This window comes from Aulonocara sp. 'chitande type north' Nkhata Bay, linkage group LG7 (assembly GCF_057382095.1).
Source record: "Aulonocara sp. 'chitande type north' Nkhata Bay isolate Kocher_YH1m ecotype deep benthic linkage group LG7, A_spYH_male_GT1.1, whole genome shotgun sequence".
Classification (NCBI taxonomy): Eukaryota; Metazoa; Chordata; class Actinopteri; order Cichliformes; family Cichlidae; genus Aulonocara; species Aulonocara sp. 'chitande type north' Nkhata Bay.
The window spans coordinates 5997511-6017037 of NC_141350.1; the positions used below are offsets into that span (position 1 = coordinate 5997511).

The window sequence follows — 19527 nt, forward strand, 5'->3', positions numbered from 1 at the left end:
AAAACAGAAAGGAGGGCGCATATCAGGGTATTGCTTTGTGTTTGTAGTACTGGTATCCCCTCCCTGTGCCTCTACTACTAACGGGTAGAGAGCCCAGACCTCAGAGCCTTCCAGAGAGAGGTACAGAGTTGAGGAAGCATCCTTCAAAAACTTTGTGCACAAGATAAGGAGGAGGAGGAGGACGAAGGGAAAGATCAGCAGGGCCAAGGGAACAATTTAAAAGAAAAAAAGAGCCAGAAATAAAAGCAGAAAAGGTGGGAAAGTAAGGGACAGACAGAAGGGGAATTTAAATTTTAAAAGGTAGTTTTGTGGAAAGAGAAGTGATGAAGGCTGAGAGAAGGAGTGAGTTTGGCATGGAACATTAACACTAAAGCCATGCAAAGAAAAGCTCATGTTTTGACATGCACACAGCAATACAAGCTAAAAGCACAGAGCAGGAATCCCCAGCATTGTTGAGAAAACAATCAACCCCCACGGTTTGTCTGTCTATTTACAAAGAGAAGAAGCAGATCAGGATCTGTGGTGTTCTTCTCCTCCAGCCTGGCCTACACGCACAATAATATGAAACTGACAAATATCAATAGAAGAGCATATTCCCTCTCCAAAAAGAGGCTAAGTCTACATTCTTAAATTACTGGTAAATCATTTTTTTCCAAGAGTTCCCACAAGTTCTCTTTCCCTCTGCAGAGAGAGCATGGAAAAGAGAATTTATGACTTGTCAAAGTTCACATAATTCAGTTAAAGTCAGACCAAAGCAAAGGAAATAAAAGTTCTTTTTTTTTCTTTAAATGTCCCATTTACGAACACACAAGAGGGTAATAAATAACATTCAACTGACCTAACAGCTTTGTTCATATAAATAGCCAAGATATAATAAATTAGGAAATCAAACAGTGAGATGAACAAACATGAATAAATAAGGACAACAATACAAAAATATCCACAGTTGCATTTATCACGTCATTTTTTCGTTTGTTTCTCTACTCCTACTGCTGGTAAGTGAGACTAGAGAGAGGTATAAATGAAAAGCAAAGAAGAAATGCTGCAGATAATAGGAAACAGGAATGTTTGGATCATTATTGGGTCAATCAAACAAAGACGTACATGATCATGTAACAAAAATACACAGAATTTAAAATGACAGTAAGTGGCAGGCTCAGGTTCACCAACCTGTTCCTATGGTATCTAAACAGTGTCACAACTAGACATTTCTTTTTTTTTTTCTTTTTTTACATAAGAAATGATATCAGTCTGTACAACAGAATAGATCATTCATTTTAAATACCCGAATATCCACCCACTTCCCTCCCCCCACCCTATACTATCATTTAATATCTCCCGCTGCCCTGTTCTTCTCGCACCCAACTCCTCTCTGAAAACACAATTCCAGTCTGTTTTGCAGCAATAGTATTAAGTCTAATAAAGTCAGTTAGTATTTCAAACCCAGTTCTTCACAAAGAAAGTACATTATAATAAAAAGCAAACAAATACAATCCAGCAAGCATCCGTGTCGGCTGTTTGGGCTTTCCACAAAACTCCTCTCCCTTCTCTCCTCCTCGTGTTTCTGCATGGTGTCTTCTTTTTTTTAAAATGTTGTTCATCATTGTTGATACATCCCAGAGTTTTTGTGCATACTGGATCTGTGCGTGTATGTTTTGTGTATGTGGCGTCTGTAGTGTTTTTGAATAATGCTCGTTTTCCAATTAGCAAATGCTCCTTGAGGTCAGAGAACGGTGATAGCTGGTGAGGGGAGCGAGTGGTCTTGTTTTTATTGGGATGTGTGTGCTTGTGTGTTTCTAAGAACAAGAACACTACAGGATTTTTTTTTTGTCTACTTCTACTGATGGCTGCCAGGGGTGGAGTCGGGGTGCAGAGGAAGATGAAGGTAGAAGTCTGCATGAAGGGTCTGTTTCCATGGTAACCCCTCCCCCAGCACACCGCTATAAGAAGAGTCCTCCGTCAACAATTGTCCGTCTCTCTTGGCACGCTGGAGGGGTGTGGAGGGGTGGTCGAGGGAGGGCGAATGGAGCAGGGAGCAGGAGGATGGACTTTAATAGGTTTTCTGGATAATTCCTGGTATCAGAAACAAGTCAGGTCATCACACAGGTTAGCAGCAGCATGGGAGCAAACAACTGAGGCCCACAGGTGATTAGATGGTTAGGGTACAGGAGTGGTAATGATGGTGGACACTGAGGGGTAATGGAAAGGGGAGTGGAATGGCAAGGGTGTGTGTCTGTTGTGTTGGTGCAACATGTTGTTTGCAAAATATCACTTTGATTCTTTTAATATATTTCTATCTATATAAAGTCATTTTATAGAAAAGATGTCCATAAATGATTTATATATATATATCTAGCTATGTACAGATAGCATATTCTCTCTGTGTCTCTGGCTTAAAGTGATACTGGGATGGCTACAAAGCGCCACGGTCTAAGATTCCTCTGGTGTCCCCACAGATGCCACCGACAAGTGGGCTCTGTCTCGGCCTGCAGCAGGAAATTTGGTGTCATTATTTTCTGGGTCATGCCTCCGGACGTGCATGGGTGAGGGGCAGTGCTTGGAGGGCGTGCCAGGGGGGTAGGGCACCTGTCCATTCTTCTCGTCTGAAAAAAGTTGTTTAATTACGTCAAAGAAGTTACTCAATGGGCTGCCTAGGTACACAGATGGGAAGAAAAGAGGACAAAAAAGGGGGGAAAGAGAGAAGACAGAAGAAACAAACTAATGAACAATGGGGTTCACAGGATAGAGAGATGGCTACATGTAAGGCAGAGCGAGCGAGCAGAGGTGAGGAGGTGGTAGACCCACGTACACTGTGCAAGGATGAGAACTGCCGAAGCAGCCGTGTTTAGACCACATAATGCATTAGCCTCGGCAAATCATGCATACGTTTCAGCGCAATCCACGGAAAAAAACACAAGTGCCCATTAAGTCGATATAGTGTCCAGTGCGTCTGAACGAGTTTGGCTGGCCAGAAGCAGGACAGACAAGATGATAGAAGCGAAAAATGAGAAAGCGTGGAAATTCAAGAAAACGCTTCCTGTCAAAGAAGCATTACTGCTCCCCCTGAAACATAAAAAGTCTTGGAAACCTGTCCTCCAGCATCAAACGTCTGACACATCCTCAATGTAGGTGTGTCAGACGTTTGGTTTGACATACTAATCATGAGTCGTGTTTTTGCCAGCTAGAAGCTGGCAAGCTTTTTATTTTTCCTTCAACCTCAAGGAAACAGCATCACTTTTAGACTACTGTAATTCCCTCTACAGGGACCACATCCAAAAAAACATCTCTGATTGTTTAAACTTAGCTGTCAGATTTCTAACAGATTCAGAGAAGTTACTTCCATCCATGCCACCTGTTATACACAGAATTGGCCTTAAACTTAAATTTCATTCATTTTATTTTTAAATACTTATACAACCTCAGTCCCATCTCCATTACAGACATACACACACCTTGTGAACCTGCCCACTCCTCATGACAGAGCCTTCCGAATTACATAGAGTTCTGTATCCATTTCCTCCTTACCAGAGGAAATTAGATTTGGAAGTGTCTACTTTTAAATCACTCCTCAAATTTTACTTCATTGTAAACTATTTATGCTGTATTCTCTAATACACAATTTTACTGTGTTTTGATATCATAACCATAGCACTGAAGGGCAACATAGACTTCTCATTAGTGAGGCTGTCTACCTTGTGGTAATTGTTCATAGTGACATACATAACACAGTAAGAGACCTGAATGGACCTCAGAAAGAGGAAACACGTGCAGTGTGTGTACGTATGGACAACAGTACGCATGCATATAAGCATTAAGTACACCAAACATAAGAAATGAAGCAAAGAGGTGATGGTCCGCATAAGCGTGACTGATCAGTCACAAACAAGACTGTTTCTGACTTCTTTGCAGTCCAAGCAAACAGTTATAGCATCAGTAAAAAAAGAAAAAACAGACTGATGAGCTACACGGACAATAAACCGCACAAACATGCTGCGTCTACACATCAGCAAAATGTAGATTATAAAATAGAATTTCTTGAGGTAAAACATTCTGTTATCAGTCTGTATGTACTTCCAGTATGATGACTGCCTGCAGTATTGTGTAAATTAGAAAATTTGTCATATACGGATTAATGAGCAATTGCATGCAAGTGCACATGTGAGAAGGCCAGTAGTAGTTTCTACTGATCCATTATCCTGCAGGAATGTGGCTGTAGCTAACTTCTTCCCCATGTTTATACTTCTAATTCCACATTAGTCAATTAACTCTTTCCCAATCCGGATTGGGAATCCGTGTTTTGAAAAGACTACAACAGACCACATAATATTGCCTTTTCTCAAAAGCATCTTTATCTGAATGAATATACCTACATTTTACTTCCTGCATTCCTCCATACTTTAACTCTTCATAAGTACAGGTCTCAGAAATGCTGTCATCACTAGTGATTAGGGGCATTAATAACCAGGTTTTGACAAAGCCCTTTGACACAATGTTATGCAAATCAATTTCTATTCTTAATTACAGTCACTGACTTTTATTTTTAAATCCCTTTTGTTCAGGTACTACTAGAGGTGTGTAAGTGGGTCAAAGTAAATAGAGAGGAGGAGAATAAGATTGTTTTCATGCCGATTGCTTCTCAGCGTGATGCCGTAAAGACATTAATTCATTCAACTAGCCTTTGTCAAAAATAACTTTGACTTTTAATACCAACTGTATCATCTCGGACAACACAAACTAAAAGTAGTGTACTTTTCAGTATCTATCCATCTATTGCTTTAAGCGGTTCTCATATTATACTCCAACAATGTCATCTCTCCTACAGAGACGGCCCACTACGTCAAAACCCCCACCACCATTAAAACCTAATCTAATGTAACTTATTGTAATTTTACCCTTCCCACACCTCAGCCTGGTAATGAGCTGCACGATATAAAAAGATCAAAAATAATTGGTAAACTTACTGAGGCACAGCAATGATAACAGACTGTTAAATATCATAACAGCTGTCATGACTGCTGTTCATTTCTGAGTGCCAATGAGAGTAATTTTGCGTAAAAGACACAGGGCAAAGACACAGCTCACACTTAAAAAACTGTAGTGGGACATGCTACCAAGACCTGGCATGGAACTGGAAATGAGTTTAAGAGGACAGAGAAAGACGCAGACACGGTTCACAACTGGTAACGTTTCCTCCTGATGTTGTTTACTTGTCTGGCCAGCAGATAGAGCTCTTGGATGGCAAGTGAGATGCACACAGCTCACAATGATTCAAAAGAGTCAACATGTTAAGAGCAGAAAGGGGTGAGTCGGAGCCCTATGACTCTTCATCATCCAGACTTCACTTTTATGAAACAGTATCGAGCCACAATGGCACCAAAAACGTGCTTACATCTGCTGAAACTGTCACCTCTGAAACTACTGAAAAGATGAGAGAAGAAAGAGAGACTAATATCATCAAGTTCACATGTGAATGGCTGGGTGATGATGATTGTTGACCTCAGAGGTGTTTGTACCTTGCTTTTAGCGGTGGACTGGTGAACATACAGAGAGTGAAAGCGCACGGGATGCCTAGAGAGCGCACTTATCAGGTGTGGTGTCGCTATTTGGCGCAGTGCAATGTGGGAGTGCGTTAAGGGGCAGAGGTGTTGCCATGGTGACAGGCTCCAGTGATCAGTCTTGAAAGTAGGAGTAACAGAATGCGAATCGGCTTACCCTACCTCTACTCTAATCTTCACTGCCAGTGGGCAGAGAGACAACATTTGACCCGCAGTCGGTGCTTGAGAGCAGCTCCCACCCTTTCATAGCAGTGAGGCACGGGCATGCAAAGGAAGCCGATTGGAGAAGCAGAGAGTGGCTTGAGGATTTCAAGCATACTGAGAAGACGGGTTGGATTTAGCTTAGCTATAGCGGCGAGTGTAGCTCATCAAGGGGCGGGATGGGCAGATGAGGCGGTAGGGGAATGGGTGGAGAGGTTTTGGTAAAGGTTTGGAATTTCTTTTTTTTAAATATTTTTTTGAAAAGGAATTCTTACTCACCGGAAAGCTGTTGGACCCCAGGCTGATCGTGTGTGCTCAACAACTGGCTCTGAATCGTCTCCACTACTCGTTTAAAGCGTCGGCTGGGTCCTTCACAGAGACATAGATAAACACATGAATGCTGACATAGTAGACCTTTCATGGAAAACACTTACAGTTGTCTTGGTAGGTAAAGCAAAAGTAGCATAAATGATGTCTCTATTCCATTAAGCGTGTGAGCAAACCATGATAGTAAACCAGAATGCACGAAAGCGGCACTTCTACGAGTTCAATGCTGCCATCAATAGATCTATTCTCTTCTGTGACAAGTCATGGGTGCTTTTCACTATGCTAACTTTTGCTTCCTTGCCTCCAACTCTCCTACAGTGACTTGAAAATCATCGCCCCTTACATGCACCACAATGAGACAAGAAACAAGGAAGTTTCTGGAAAGGATTAATATTCATTTTGGTGTGATATATAGACAAACACATCAAATGCAACTGATGATAAGAATGTGCCCATACTTGCATGTGTCTTGTGCATACCTACTGAGAAGACCTACAACACGTGATGGAGGGAGGGGGCATGTTATTATACTGAAAAACCCCTAAAAAGTCTGTTCAGGGATACAGAGTATCAGCAGCATGAAGGCACACAGCAGAACTTGTACAAATATATTGCAATAACCAAGTAGATTTAAAGGTACTGGTTTTTGAAGGCAAAGCAAACAGGGATATGGACGTGGTGCAAAATGTGAGGTGGAAAACTGCAGAAAGCCTGAGATTATAAATGGGGGCCAGAGATGAGTGCTGCTGAGAGCTCCTGCTGTCTACCTGTTGTGTACAGTATACGGTCAGTGACATGAAGAACTGGCTTCTATTACAGCCCATTCAGCTCAGCTGTGCCCCCATTTATGTGAAACAGAAAGAGGAGAGTAAAAGAGAGCATGCAGGTGTTTGTGCAGAACTAAGCATTAACACACGTTTCAGTGTGGGATTGTGCATAGTTTGACTTCAGTTTGCTAAATCTTATCAAGAATTCAGGATTTAAAAAAAATTATGTTTTTCATTAAGTTTAACACACCAACATGCTTTCGGGGGAAAAAAAGACTTCAGGCTTGTTTGTTTGTTGAATATACATGACTCCATTAGTTTAAAGTGTGACATTCAAAGTGTTTCACTTGTCATTTGTGAGCTTGAATTTAAGGCTAATGAGATGGAGAGCCAGCTGCTCAAATGCCATAATAATACATGCATGTCTGTCCTCTGTGATCGGTTGAGATCCTTGGTTTGAACTTGACCCTTTCTTTCTTGGATTCCAGCTTTAAGTACAGAAGGAAGACTTGGTGTATTAAATTTTTAGAGAACTAATTCCTCCCTTGTATGCAACACAGTGTCTTTCAATACTGTTACAACACCTTCTCCATTGATTTTCAGTTCCACATTTACACCGTTTGCATCTACTCGAATCTCAAACAGTGAAGACACATGTAGGTCAAACTTCAAGTGCCCACAGATGATGTAAACTGAGACAAGTGTTAGTTCACACAAGCCACAAAGTTAAACCTAGTCTGCAATTCTGACAGGTCAGCTCGTATCAGTTCCAGCCCACCATCGGCTGATTGTTCACATGACAGTCATTCATGTATTTTGCTTGCAAATCTCAAACAAGGCTGATTATTTAAGTTGCTTTAGCCTGCCTACAGTTGATACACATCTGCAACCCCACTCTACAAGATCTTCTCATTTTAATCCGGTACCCGACTTAATCAGCGTCATATCTGTTGTCACGGATGCTTTTCCACGTATCCTCACAGAAGTGTGGATACCAGAGCCGTACCACCAAATATACCGCTGGTGAAGATTCTGCTTTTGATTCTAAAGGCCATGACTGTAATTTCCTGAACAGGGACAGCCTTTCTTAAAAAAAAAAAAAAAAAGGGTAGAAGCAGGTGAAAATGTTGAGATGTTTTTATGATTGCTGAAGTATCCTAACCTGAGAGCAGGGTGAAGGTTACAGAGTAGATGCCATTCTCCTTAGTGGCAGCTGTGCTCTCTGTGTAGGTGATATCCACCTGAAATTTCACCGGCTTCTGGAAGACTGTGGGGCCGGCTGTTGACTTGTACTCTGCTCGAAAAGAGGTCTGAGAGATGACACTGTGGCTCAGGCTGGGAATCTGTGGGGGCAAAAAAGGAATCGTGAAAAGAAAATGTCAGAAAGAGGGAAAAAAAACAGGAATAAAAATAGGTAGCACAAAGACACGAGTAATGGGATTATGCATAGGAATCACTGATGTTAAATTTTTCTCCCACACCTTGCAAATGACAAGGTGAATAAACCCTCATTAAAATACCCTCCACATAGTACGAGCCACATTTGAAACTCTAAGGAGATTAATGCCTCGGGGAGTAGCCATGCATGCCAGAGAGATTTAAGCTAATGTAATCTTGAGTCATCCAACAACATTGCACTCTCCCGCCTAAAATGAATTTGTATGCCCAATGAACAGGTGAGCCCTGAAATTGTCACGTTTTGCCATAGTGCTAGAGAGGGTTTGACATTCCATTAATGCTAGAGTGCTGAGAGGTATAATTCCACTGATTCAGGTGCCAATCTCCTATCTGGAATACCAGCTAGCATAACCCAAAGGAAAATGCTTCCTCCAGGGATGAGGAAACAGATTTGACATTGACCTGCACCGGCAGAGTTTGTACACTTAGACTTTGTTAAATCTAACTGGGGTGAGGATAGGTTCTGTTCAGTTATGTACTCTGAATATCAACGACCACTGCTTACTGTTTCTTGGTACTGATTCTGCTGCGCTTACTGAAAAAGCTAATGCTGCCTTACATTTCTGCATGTATTTGTAGAACCACGCAATAATAAAGCACAACACACACACAGACACACACACACACGCAATCTACGCTTTTTCTCACCCTGCACATCTAAATATACAAACACACATGCTCAGAGCACTGTATTGAGGGCAGGACATCTATATGCTAATGACCAAAGCTCAGTGTTGATTTTCTATTGACCTCAAGTGGGTCCACAGTCAAAGAGAAAATAGAAGCGGTGAATACAAGCAGTTTACTGGATTGCTACATAAATCAGCACCATGTTAGCAAACACTCAGAGCATGCCTGCCTCGTAGCAGAGCCAACATCCTGCATTAGAGAGCAAATACCCAGGTGATACGGCTGCATTCATGCACAAACAGATACAGTGGCAGCAGATGGGAAAAGGGTCAGGGGTTCAGCAGAAGGGACAAAGGAAGAAATTAGCAAAAACGTGGTGTATCTACCGAGAGAAAGGCTTGAACGATGTCTGCCTTGATTGAGCTGAGAGGTTTGTCTTTGATGACAATGAAGATCTGTTCCTCTTTTTCCAGGTTGATGAAGTTACCAAACCAGGATTTTTTGGCAAGTCTGTGAGGAAAGAAAAGACATTTAGCAGAATATAAGCCCAATGTTGTACACATACATCTTTATACAGCTGACCATTTTTGCAACCTTGTTTTAGTTCCCTATAAGTCTATTGATTCTGAGAAACAACCACCTCCCCACAGTTCTGTAGGGATTCAAAGGAGCAAACAGAGGATGTTCCAGTGCATTGTGTATGAATGGATTTGAGGGGGGTGGGGTGAGATAACTGAGTCTCTCTGTGAACAGAAGGAGCAGAGGTGCACTTCCAACCACTAGTAAGCCATATGGACTCCTGTTTTCTGGCATTAATATTAGATATAAGATTTATAATATTTAGCATTACATTTAAATCAATATAAATACCTAGTAAAATATGGAAACAAATGTAGATTAGCCGAAAGAGATGCACTGTTCTGCAGTAGGAGACTGACTACAGCTCACGTGACTGTATACTTCGGGCTGAGCTAAAACAGGGTCTCTCTCTGATCAATTTTCCAACTTCTTTCAGTTGGGAAATTCCTATCTAGCCAGGTGGAAATGACCAACCCAGACAGCAACCAGCCAACCAAACAGGCATATCTAGGCCAACCTTGAGTTATCAGGCCCATGGGAACTCAAAAGCATCACGCAGGCTCGTCCTGCCTCCCTCATAACCCACTCACTACCTCCTGCTACTGTCCTCTTTCCAACTCAGACCAGACCGGAGGTCATTACAAGTCGACTCAGCAGGCAAAAATCAAACATTCATAGATGTTACACTTTCCAAAACATCATCCTATCGAGAGGGAGCCTGTTTGAGCCAGTGGCTAAGGGGCTGAGAGGTTATGCATAGTTATGATAGCAGTGGTGCTTTCAAAATGGACAGCGTCTGCTTACTCTGGGGAAGACTCTGGTGTGAGGCTGGACATCTCCTCTTGTGTGGGAACTGTGGAAGCAGAGTTAGATGTCAGACGATTGAGAAAGACTAAAAATTGTCAAAAAGTATATTACGGTACAATGTACAGTAAAACTTTTGGGGAAAAACCAAGATTGTAGCATTAGTCAGCAATTTTTCATGTAAATTGGCTGAAATCTACCTTGGAGTTTCCTGCGATGGAAACGTGGTGAGCCCAGGAAGCTGTTCTTGATGGAGTTGAGGCGCGTCCTCCAAGGCATGCCTCCAATAGAGGGGCTTGGGGGCGGTGTTGGAGTAGGTGTCCCAGCTGGGCTGTCCTTGGGAGTGTGCACTGGGGTGCCCTTTGGGGTGGGGAGGGGGCTGCCTCGAGGGGAAGGGTGAGGGGTAACCTGTATGAGGGGGATAGATTTGGGTGGGTGGTCAGTAAATGGAGAAGGGGCTGGTGCTACAGGGTGAAAATGGTGCAGCCTGATTGGTGACAGGGGCAACACAGGGCTAAAGGGCACAGAGAGTTGGGGGTTGGCAGCATAATGAGCTCGTCGTACTTGGGGGCTGTTTAAGATGGTAGCACTGGCGATGGAGGATGAGGAAAACGGGGAGGATGGGGAAGATGGAGAAGTAGGGGTAGGAGGCACAGAGGCAGAGGGTGGCTGTGATGGAAGCTGGCAGGGAGTGGAGTATTCTGATTTGGCTGCAGGTTCTGGATCAAGGGTGGTTTCAGGAAGTGGGTTTGATCGTGTGGCTTGGAGGGGCTTTGGGACAGTTTTGGACTTGGCAGGGAGCGTCTGTGTCTTGTTGAGTGCTTCTGGCAGGGGCTCACTGTTTGGAGCGAGCGAATTGGGGGTGGAGATACGCTGGTCTGCGCGATTTGGAACGGGCTCAGGGGATGGACAGGGACTGGTGTTAGGGGACGGGGACAAGTCTGGGGACTGAGGTGGTACACCAAACTTTCTGACAGGCTAGATTAAAAGAATAACACAGCCAAGAGGAAGAAGAGGTGTAAAACAAAAAGACAACAAAATAAACAAACAGAAAACACACACAAGAATGCATGCAAGTACACAAACACACAAAGCAAAGGAAAGGGAAGGGCAAACCACCACACAGGTAAAGGAAGAAGTAGCCAAAGGATTTGGAGGCAGGTAACAAGTGCACACACATAGGAAAGATGGAGGAATTGCAACAACAAAAAAGAGAGAAAGAAAACATGGTAAAGACCATTCAGTGACTCATGTCAAAGCAAAGCAAAACAAAAATGAAATGGGAATAACAATACCAGCAAACAATGTGCTCACTTTAAAAAAATCCAAACAAAACACAAAAAGACAGACTTTATTTGCATAAAACATACAAGGCATTCCCAGCAGAGACAAGCAAGCAAACACAAACACACGAGAGAGACAAAAGGCCAATTGGGCTGTCTCAAAAACAAGTGGAAGGTGGCAACTCTGCAGTCAAATTTCCTGATTATTTATTGATGTACTGATTTTGCATGGTTCATTTGCACTCACACTGGTTCAATATTTGCCTTCAACACATTCCTGTCTTCCAGAAGCTAAGTCTGAGAAAATAACCCCACACAGAGCTTCTTGCTGAGAACACAATCCAGGCTTTGGGTGGGTTTGAGAAATCAATTTCCCTTTCAGATAAGCCTGCAAGAACCTGTGTGGTGAGGAGCTCGTCTTAGGATCCTGGCTAATCTGGAGCCTTCTCAGGTTAGTCAGCTGGAAAAGTTTACTACAAGCTCCCCAGCTTTGAGCAAAGGAAAGTGGGATTTTCTGAAGCATTCCCTGAGCTGGATTTCCAAAGAGCTCAGGCCATAGAAAACAGAGAGAAGGATAATAAGTGCAGAGGATGGAGAGAGAAGAGGCTTTGTGGGGTGGAGAAAGTTTTCTGTGCTGTCATGCCTCCTGTGTGCATTCAGCAGTGGGTTTTTACTTAGCATTAACAGAAACATCTAAGCTATATGGACACACAGGAAGCCCTGATATGATACAGGATATGAAAAGGTAATCAAAATGGACCTATACTTTCTCAAAACACAAAGGTAGATCCTTCAAGGCTGATAAATGTTTATATAACGGTAAAACAGATTGGTGGAAAAATATTGCTGTGCAGAGAAATATTGTTTTCTTTGTGTGTGTGTGTGTGTGTGTGTGTATGCTTCTTTCATGGTCAGAAAAAAGAATATTGCTTTATTTTCTATTGCTGACATAATATGACATCAATAAAATGTGATCAGCAGTAGTTGGTTGGCCATTATCCCAGAAGGTTAACAACTAGTTAGTTAAGAACTGGGTCAAGAGGTGTGTTTTATGTGTGTGCGTGTTTGGATGTGAACTGAGGATTACGACTCACCCGTGGGCTGCTGAGCGGGCTGGTGGAGAGACCAGAGGAGGCTCCACTAATAGACCGCGACCTGTGGTACAAACATGTGAGAACACACAGGAGAACAGTAATTTGTGGTATCAACACATGACCTGTTATGTGTTTGAATGAACACAGGTGGGGGTGAACGCTTGGTTACTTGTTACACGTTATTTAGAAAGTGGAGCAGCATATGGAGCTGTCATACTAAGCACACGGGTTACTATCAAGCCCCCTGCAAACACAACACCTACCACACAAATAGGGTACATGTATCACAACACAGTAACAGCACTGAGGTAAAAACTACTAGCAATTAATCTCACTCAAAAGTCAGTTTAACAGATATTGATTTGACAAATTTAAACTTCCCACACACTAGGACTCAATCTAGCTTTAAGCCACATTTAAAGTTTGATAATAAACCAATCATTCTGACTTCTTAAGCCTTTAGGCCATGAAACTATCTCGAGAGGGAGAATGAAGAGAGACATTTGGTTGAGCGCCATTTGTCATGTTTGTCTTTTCCCTCGCAGATGCCGTCAATAACCCCTATGAGCGGAGTCCTGTTCAGAAATGAACAATCACAGCACAATCTGTCTTCATCAAGCACGCACGTACACATCTACACACACAGACACACACGCACACCCAAAAACAACGCCTGTCAACACTTGGAAACACCAGCTGCTCACTGTCACAACACTGTTCTTTTTTGTCATTCAATCTAATCATACCCCTCTTCCTTCTCTCCCCCCACTTTCTCTTTTTATGTCAGCATGGGTGCATTTATTAATGTATGTCTGTAGCTATAGATCTTTTATCTCAGCTTGAATAAAGGAAGAGATAAAAAGCAGTGACTACTGCTTTTTAAACTACCTGATTGAAGAAGATCTCATGAACAAACTTGAGAAGAGACTGAGATCATTTAAAAGTAAAAAGGGAGGATGGATGGAAAAATAAAGAGTGTGTGGAGTAACAGGGCCATATGCTCACTTCTAATGCTGGAAGCATTCCCACAAGACCACACGGCATTCGAGGAGGCAAAAACTAAAAATGATTATGGCTATCAGCCTAAAAAATGATAATACTGTTATAACAACTGCAACAGCCATAATCATACTCCTGAGAGTAAACAAAGCAGAATAAGGAACATTAAAAGCTACCAAGAAAGTGAGGGAAATTTAGAAACACCCACTGGCGAGCTATTTTTATAAGTTTACCGCTCCCCTTCTACAAATTTATTTAGTGCACACATCCTTTTACACATGAGTAGGCGTGCCGAGACCATGCTGGCAAGGATTTCCTGTTTCATGGAACAACTGACCAGACAGTTGGTATCATTTCCATTTAAGTCCTACAATCCACTGAGACATGGCCGCAGTTGCTCACTGCAGCACTTGTGACCATGTAGCCAACTGAACTTCATTTAAACATGGCCAAAACACAACGTCCTCCGGCCATTATGAGCATATTGTTAGGAGCACTCTGCATCTGTTAGTGTTGGACCAGAAGGCCTATAAAGCTAATGTTGCAGATGGTTATGCTGTACAGTAATAGGCTGTCAGAGGCTCAACCTTGCTTCAGAGAGAGGATAAAATGTTGTTGTTCAGTGCTTTATTTATAGGGAACAGCATACACAAGGAGGGAGTCATTTATCATGTATCACAGAAACCACAAGCCCACATTATTAAACCTGCACTGGAGACAACATTGTAGCAAGCTAGCTACTCTACTCTCGAGCTACTCTGTGCTTGTGTGCTCACTATGTTTACATGCACATACAGTATCCTGGATTTATTTTTGGAATATTCTGGCTATGTAGCGCACATGTAAAGGCCATGCTGCAACAAATCTTGAACCCTCCCAGTTGACTGTTATTATAATTATTCTTTTAAATCATTTTTAGCGCTTTTTGCTTTGCCCTTGGACATCATTTGCAGTAAGCTGGCTACTGATTGGTTACCCCTCTTTGCTATAACATGTATTCTGTGGGTGTTATCACGTGAATTTCATTTAGCTTAGCTTGCTTTACTGTAGTTGCTTGTTGGTAGCTGTGAACATGGCAAATTTATCCTGATACTACATGAGCCTCATCATTGCCAAGTCACTCAAAGGACTCCTCCCCTGACAGGTTACCTTCTTATCAAGGGAGGAATACTGACCAGCCTGATGCTGAACGTACCAATTCCAAGAAATCTTACAGCTAAATATTCCAGGGCCAAGATCACTGATAAAGGGGTTCCTTTTCAGCAATATATCCAGTAGCACAGTAAATTCTCTAGATTTACTGGGTCAGTTTGGCCTCTCTTATATTCTGCCATTCTGTTCTTAGCTGCTGGGTGACAAGGCGAGAGTAGAGAGTCATCTTTCCAATGCTGACAAGAACCAACTAAGCTTCCCGCTGTGTCTACAATCAGAAGTTGTAACTACAACTATGGATCTCTGACTTTGTCTTGAGTACAGGAAGCTGATGGCATCGTTCCCAGTAAAGTGCATGTTCACTGTCATGACTATCAATGGACCCGTACATCAAGAGCTAGAGTCATAACTAATGTTACTCTTTTCTGCTCAGATACAAACTTGATAAATGTGGAATGTGAAGACTTAATACCCAGACTTTTGTGTCTGTGTAAGAATATTGGTGCATGCAGTGTTTAACAGAGACATGGTCTCTGGAAATACCCATTGCTATTTGTGGACAATAATACGGCACATGTACTGAACTAGAAGATGTTTTTCTTTTCTTTTTTGGGTTGTTGTTGATGCAATTTTGATACCTATTATGGTAGTTCTCTTATCTAGTAGTCATTAATTCCCATAAGCCTATTTTCAAACAGGACCCATGTCCTCAGTATGTGACCGCCAGTTGTCAGAAACCCATCCAAAGCGCCTGGGGAACTAACGTGTGGCTGCGGGGGGGTGGAACAAGTATAACAGATTCTGGGTTGAAGGCATGGACTGAAATAAAACAAAATGCAAGAAAAATAAAATGGATGGTGCCAAGAGCCAAACAGAAAATGAACAACACTGCCAAAGCCAAAGCACAATACGACTGAGATACATATTCCCTTTCTAGCACCTCTATATTGGCTGCTTCTTACCAATGGGCCTCTTTTTACACATAGTAAGTATTCATATAAATCCACAAACTGTTTGAAATCATTTGCTTCTTTGAACCTCAACAAGTCCCTGCAGACTCAGTGCATTAATATTTACAGCTCAGTTCCTTAAATGTCAAAATATAGCAAGACCTCTGCAGTTTCTGTAGTAAAGATCACAGTTTAAGGTGTTTTATTTGTGCTTATTGTAGTCTCTTAAATAAATTAATGTCAGTAATTAGCAGGCGAGCTGACTTCTTACGACTGCTCTGACTACTCCACATTCAAACTGCGTGAAGCAACTAGAGCAAATCTCTAATAAAAAAAAAATCAATTGATATTCTCTCCTCCTCGCTGCAGCACTTTTCCATATTTCATTTACATATCATTAACCTCCCTTCATTTCTCCTGGCGTGTTGTTAAGATTTAAAATTAAATCAGTGGATTTCTTATGCTTTGAGTTAAGCTTTAAATGTCTTTTTAAGTGACATTTTTGCATAGAAAGATTGAAACGGACATTCACATGAGAAAGTCTCCATGTGCATTACTGCACAACATAGCTACCGCACCTTTATTCCAACATCCGTACTTCATAGGAGCAATCGAATTAACAATCATTTGTATGAAACTAAAGTGAGGGCTGATACTCTGAATGTAACTACGTGATAAATGAGAGGCAAAATGCCTGATAAAGGACAGGAATTCAGACATTTTTGTTATGCAATTTCAGATCAAGCTGTTTCCCCCTCTCTTTCACTATTTACGCTGGTGGAAATGTATCCTGTCAAAACACATGTTTCAAAGTCAGTCCGCTCTCTGAGGCCCTCTGATCTGAAGTTCTATGAATCTTCTGCGCTGTCGACAAAAGTTTGCTGTTGAGGAAAGATAAGGTTAGGTTCAGACAAAGTCACTTAATAAATCTTTGGACGTTATTCTGCTACGTACGCGCTTCCCCAGCACCATCGTCTATCCACGCACATGCAAGCAAGCACATGATCAAACACAGTGTGCACAAGGACGTGATAAAAGCCAGAAAAGTTTGAAAAACACACACAAGCGCACACACCAAAATCAAGATTCACACAGACTTTGTTACTAACTTCTTTTCCCCCTACTGATCAGATGGATAGTTATGGATTGCAGTAGGGGGGAAAGACATGTATAGCAGGAGAGCAAGATTTGATTTGATTTGGAGGCAGAGGGCCTGTGGCATACCTACAATCTACCACAGCCGATAGGAAGGCAGACAGAGAAAAACTAGCAGCATGTCCTCATTAGCATAGCAATTCCATACTAACAGAGGGGGGTGTTTGGGATTGAAGGTCAGCAGCACACAAGGAACCCACAGGAAAGATAGAGACAGTGGCGATATACAAGAGTGGCGCGGTGCCCTGGAAGAAATTTGGGTATAGGGAAAAGAGCAAACAAACTGATCTGAAGCTGTATTGAAGAAAGATGCAGCAGAGCTGTTTTTGTTGACTGGAGCTGCTGATATGCAAGTTTGAGACGCAAACGTTGTCCTCATAAAATCGACTTTTAGAGCCCCTTTCTAATTCACACTATTCAAGATGTGTGTCATCACCAATCGAATTAATGTTAGCAGGCTATTATTAATGGTTTATCCAGTCAGTGCAAACTGACCTTTTTTGGGATTCTAGTTATGACTTGAAATGAGATGAGTCAGAGTGAAGGGCAGAAAAAGGCAGCTACTAAACTAAGACAACCTTTAAATAAAGAAGAGATAATGGGCCGCCTGAAGGGATGAAGAGGCACAGCAGAAGTGAAGAAACAAAAGAGGATGAATCTTAAACTAGAATTTGGAGGCACCAGCAGACAGAAGGAACAAAAGCACACATGTTTAGAAGTGGGAGCTCTTGAAACGGATTCAAAACTTCTCAAGTGGGTTCCCTCGGTGAAATGGTACGAATCAAATTCTTGATATTTTGTTGTTGGCAAAGCACTATGGAGAAAAGTTATTAATGCACCTGACATTTGAAGAACTTAACTTTAGGACTGCATTTTTTATTCTATATAATAAATGCACTCCCCACCTCTCCATTTATGCTCTGTATCTCTGAAAGCTTTTTCCAGCACTCTGCCAATCTGACTATCATTAGGCAGATCAGGTTATCATCCCCTCAGATTCAATCTTCCCCGCTGTCACAAATGTCACTGCCTCTGAGCACAAATGTGTGGTGTGGCGATATATTGGTTGTTCAAATAAGATGAAGAGAAGGATTTTAAATCAGTCCGCTGTGCCTTGTGGGGATGTGGTTCCGGCTTGACTTGAGCATTTCTAAAATAGAGAAATGGAAAATTGTTCTGCAACTAGAGAAAGTGGGACACAGCATAGGAGAAGTGATTATCAGTGCATTCAGATTACGAAACGAAGAGATAATTGAGCTAACGGCAGAATGAAGGGGTGGGGGTAGAAATATTTAGCCTCTGAATTGCAAATGCAGTTTTCCCTGGTTTGAGATGAAACTTAATTAAAAGAGTTAAGTTAAACTTCAGAAGAAAAGCGTTAGTGTTACTTCACGCCGACTACAGAGTCAAGCTCAGACAATTCCGGTTCAGCTGGGCTCAATACAAGTTGACATCAGCTGATAGCTCAGCTCGCCTACCTACACATGCAATTAGCAAACCTCATACAGGGTGTGCTATTTAGGCTGCTGTAAACGGGCTAAACCCCAGCCTATGCTTTCAGTCTCATATCTCGTAACTGCCTCTGTTTTTGCACCTATGTGTAAGGAGCCATGCATACTGTGGATTAAATAACTATCTAAACTGCTACTAAACTACAAGACATGTGAAGCAACCACAACAAGCAACATATGCCATCATCATTTAAAAACAAAGATTTGACTAGAAAAAGCCATGCTGCATCTTTCTTTTGCCTGAATAAGTGAGACAGAGAGGGAAGAGGTAAAAGCGTGAGGGGTGAGTGGCAAATGAGTACCTTTCTTCTTTGCTGCATTTTGTACTGGCATCAGGAATATCCAAGCTTTTACTGTAAACTGATTTACTAGTGAGACAGGAGATAAAGTGAGCAGAGAGTCAGTCTCTGTTTATGTTTGTCTACAATGCAGCCTGCTGACACTGGATCCAGACTCACTGTCAGAGCTGTAAAAACACCACAGGGCTGCTAGATCCTCCTCACACACAAACGCAGGACAAGGTCTGTCTTTACTGGTTCATTTAAAAAGGTATTGATTTTTAAAAGAGAGAGTTTTTCTCCTCACTTCTGCGCGTACCTTTGTCCATGCTGTGTCATATCGATAGCCCTCCTGGCCGGGACAGGTGAGCCTCCGTCCGTGACACTGAGGACCTCCATGGACTTCCTCTCTGGTCTCCTCTTGCCATGACGATTCAACATGGGAGAGTCCACTCTCTTCCTCGGAGGATCTGTGTGTGACAGAAAAAGACATGGTGATTTGGAATAAATGCAAAGCACCAGACACGTGTCCATGTTACTGCGAGTATATCTATGTGCTGCTCAGTTTTGTGTATATGTGAGGGTTTGAGTGATGTTTAGGGCTGATCGCAATGACATTTTAACTAATAGTGAATAAGTAATGGTTTCCTCCCAGACCTTGAACTAATGGCCACTGTATTGACTGTATCACATTCACTGAAGAGGGAGTCTATTCATCAAGATGTCGGTATCTCAGAGCAGTTACTCACATACACACATTTGCACGTAATACTCCTGTTTCAGT

The 19527-nt window shown here is 42.1% G+C and overlaps 1 protein-coding gene across 5 annotated transcripts in view; it reads right to left on the minus strand.

Annotated features, from left to right (window-relative positions):
* Positions 1 to 1313: 1313 nt before the first annotated feature.
* brsk2a (BR serine/threonine kinase 2a) overlaps positions 1314 to 19527 on the minus strand; it is a 224598-nt gene continuing 206384 nt past the window's right edge. For 2 of the 5 annotated variants that reach the window (XM_086298188.1, XM_086298186.1), the window contains 9 exons: positions 19063 to 19213; positions 18768 to 18833; positions 12699 to 12759; positions 10522 to 11299; positions 10322 to 10370; positions 9325 to 9448; positions 8013 to 8193; positions 6036 to 6125; positions 1314 to 2603 (listed from right to left, as the gene is read on the minus strand). In XM_086298188.1, the coding sequence (XP_086154314.1) occupies positions 2431 to 2603; positions 6036 to 6125; positions 8013 to 8193; positions 9325 to 9448; positions 10322 to 10370; positions 10522 to 11299; positions 12699 to 12759; positions 18768 to 18833; positions 19063 to 19213 (1673 nt within the window). In that variant the 3' untranslated portion in view covers positions 1314 to 2430. The remainder of the gene's footprint in view (positions 2604 to 6035; positions 6126 to 8012; positions 8194 to 9324; positions 9449 to 10321; positions 10371 to 10521; positions 11300 to 12698; positions 12760 to 18767; positions 18834 to 19062; positions 19214 to 19527) is intronic. The other 3 variants (XM_086298190.1, XM_086298189.1, XM_086298191.1) reach the window with 3 other exon arrangements.